At 38.5% G+C, this 3,428-nt stretch overlaps 1 protein-coding gene across 1 annotated transcript in view; it reads right to left on the bottom strand.

The window, feature by feature from the left end:
* Positions 1 to 487: 487 nt before the first annotated feature.
* The window catches only part of LOC115416288 (integrin beta-1-like), a 54,436-nt gene continuing 51,495 nt past the window's right edge, over positions 488 to 3,428 (bottom strand). Inside the window, exons 15-16 of the mRNA XM_030130039.1 lie at positions 3,419 to 3,428; positions 488 to 1,746 (exon numbers count right to left, since the gene is read on the bottom strand). The exon at positions 3,419 to 3,428 is cut by the window's right edge and continues 157 nt beyond it. Of these exons, the coding sequence (XP_029985899.1) occupies positions 1,681 to 1,746; positions 3,419 to 3,428 (76 nt within the window). The 3' untranslated portion in view covers positions 488 to 1,680. The remainder of the gene's footprint in view (positions 1,747 to 3,418) is intronic.

Consider the following 3,428-nt stretch of genomic DNA (forward strand, 5'->3'; position numbering starts at 1 on the left):
TGTAAATATTTTCATAATTTTTTTTTTTCACTAAATCAAAGAGAAAAAAATTGGTGTTGTCATTATTTCTAGGTTATGATCTTAGTTTTGAGTTCAATGCCCAACTTGCACTTTGTAAATTCATCCCACAGGCCAGACTGGACCCTCTGGCGGGCTGGTTTTGGCCCCTGGGCCGCATGTTTGACACCTGTGACCTAAGCGATCATAATTAGCTGGAATTATCCAGATTAGATGAACTCAGTGTGACATGACCTCAGGTTTACAGCGAAAACAGACACATGATACATCCACATATAATGCACTGGACAAAAGTAATACTTTCAACAGTTTTGTTGAGTTATAAATTTACAATTCACAAGAAACAGATTTATAAAATAATGGAAATGTACAAGAACATCTCAGTTTACAACATTGTTCACATTCCAGTTTACCAAAAGACAGTGATTAATAAAGTAATCCACAAAAAAAATGCAGTGATGCTTCAAACTGTTGGGGTGAGTCAATTTGAAAGTTTATTCAATAAATAATTTCAGAAATACAGAATTGCAATTATGAATGTGTTGAAGAAATTAAAAAAAAAAAAAAAAAGGCACTTAAAACAATGGTGACAGGTGTAACCTTTTTTCTTTTATAAAACTCAAAACTAAAAAGCTGACATTCTTGACTTTTAAAAATGACACTAGAATCATTTGCATTTCTTTTCTGTAAAAAAAAGTTTCTGATCGAGGCACGTCGTAGGATTTGGGTGGAACTACTCACATGTAGATTACAAATCTAAACACATTCCCCAATTTATATCCTACCTAAAAAAAAACAAAAAACACAATAAGGCATTTCAATACAAGCAACTTCACTTAGCAAATAAGGCAGGTTTACGTATATTTGGCATTGCTGTGAAAGAATGAAGAACCTGAGTTGGCTTTAAAACGCAGAACCTGGAGCTGAACAGGAACACCACTGGACACTTCACCTCCTTTAATAGAGACGCCGCCAAATGTGGACTGTTCCACATAATTGATTGTTCAGGTGGAGTAAATCAGTAATGAAAACGTACTTCTGCCTTCAGACCTGTTCTGTGAGTATGTATACATATGGCTTTACACAGAACTCAACACATGTGAGTCATGGAATCACTCAGCAGATACGTATGAAGAGTTTCAACCCAAAAACAAGGACTGAAAACGGTCATTCGACGGCTGCACGTGCTCCTTTAGACTGTGACTGCCTTTTGTTTTCAGCCGCTGATCAAATACGTGGGTATTTGGAATGAAACTCCTCATGTGTCGCTCATTATCAACGTCCGATTAAACCTTCAACAAAACACTGATGGCTTTATGTCTGTACTGAAATAAAGGCACAGCTAGGTTCTCTACGATCTGCCAGTCCTGTGGCACATTCGACCAAGTCCCATAAAGGCAAAAAAAAACCCAAAAACACATCTTACACAGACTGTACACAGTTCAGATGATGCATAGAAAAAAAACAAAAAAACACAGTTAGTAAAACAAGGTCAAATAGTGGCAAATGCATTGCTATCATTTGGTGGCTACGATAACATCAAACAGTGAGATCGTTATAAAACCCCCTCCTCCTAGAACCCAACCCCCCCCCCCCCCCCCCCCCCCAGGGCCCAGATTGGACTTTCCATACAGTGTCGTCACAATAAAAGGTGGAGCTCCATCATTTGCCCTCGTACTTTGGATTGACCACGGTTGTAACAGCGCTTTTGTAGATGGGATTCTCACCCTGAGGAAGAAAAACACAAACAGAAGAACAGGAGTGAGTGGAACTGAGTCTGAACTCAGCTGCAGTTTAGTTCAACACCCGTCAAACCTCATGCTGTTGGGTCACCACATGGTATCAGCTCAACACCAGCAGGTTCAAGGCTTCACAGATGTTCTACAGCCCTACTTATATATGAAGTCCAGGATATAAATACACTCTCCATGCCTTATTCACAGCCTCCGTCTTCATTTCCTTCTGTAAATGTTTCCTTCTGGACGTTAGCACAAAGCCTGTTCAAATGCTCCGTACACTTTGGTTAAAGGTTCTTTATTTCCCCACGATGACGATTAAAACCTGCACACGAGTGACTGGGATCAACAGAGCTGTGTATGAGCAAGAATCTGACCATACCATACAAACCACAATACTAGGACCATGATACGATATATCACGATATATCATGATACTGTTAAAAAGGCAATATTTTGTTTGTTTCTTTTTTAAAATGATTATTTCCTGGAAGAATTGAATTCCAGCAGAAATCTGCACAAATACTAAACACGTTTGTATTTGATCCCAACAGGATCTGATGTTCTATCACCAAATGTTTCTAATTCTAGTTTCCAGAGGAACTCCCATCTGCCTCTCAGACAGAAAAAAGTGCTTTTAGGAGGATTCAAGTAACCATTATTTAATAAAACAGTCTTAAATAATAATAAATAAAATACAAACTGAAATGAACATCCACCATATCTGCATTTGAATAAATTCCTAAAAATATCCATCCAGTACTTTTTAATATCATGACAGTATTGTCAAATGAAATATTGTGATAAATTGCAGAGCTCATATTTTCTCTCAGCCCTACTGTTCATACTCTCTCCACACCGTGCAGTCAAACAGGTTGAATTCTTCGCCTGTCGTGCGTTCGGACCATCAGCGGTCACATGTTAAAGCCACTCTTAAACACATGCACCTGTGGAACCCACTGTGACCTTTAGGAGGCGCCTGTGTTCCCATAGCTGGGGTTTTGGAACTGGTTAATGGGACTCCTGTAAATGGGATTTCCATGCTAACATGAAGAACAAAGACAGAATGAAAACAGAGAGACAGAAAAACAGATTCAGAAAAGAAGAGAAACAACAGACTAATAGACATAACAGTCCAAATACAGTCATACAGTTTAACGGTTCGTAGTAGATTACCCAGTGGACGTGGAAGTACATCTGTCTGATCAGATTCTCAGTTATTAAAACTGTGAATTTCTAGCACTGAATTTTTTTGCACTGAAATTAAGTATCTGATGTTTTTTGTCTCTGAATTCAACTATGTTCATAAATTTAGAATAAAAAAATTCAGATGCAAAAAATTCTGATCACACGTCTGGGACACCAAAGATAAGCAACGATTCCATCTGAAGTCGAACCGACAGCCAATAGAGTTACGTTAGGTTGGTCATGTGACACCGATGCAGGAAGACGGTCAGCACAGATGTGTGATCGCAATTTTTAGCATCTGAATTTTGTAAATTCTAAATTTATGAACAGAAAGAAAAAAGAAAGAAAGAAAAAAGAAAAAGAGAGAAAGAAAAGAAAGAAAAAAGAAAGAAGTGTATGAGGTCATCATTCCACCTGTATGTCCCTGTATGAGGTCATCATGTGTCCCGCCCACTCCCCATGTCCCGCCCACTCACCGTGTCCCAC

This window comes from Sphaeramia orbicularis, unplaced genomic scaffold, assembly GCF_902148855.1.
Source record: "Sphaeramia orbicularis unplaced genomic scaffold, fSphaOr1.1, whole genome shotgun sequence".
In the NCBI taxonomy this organism is placed as follows: domain Eukaryota; kingdom Metazoa; phylum Chordata; class Actinopteri; order Kurtiformes; family Apogonidae; genus Sphaeramia; species Sphaeramia orbicularis.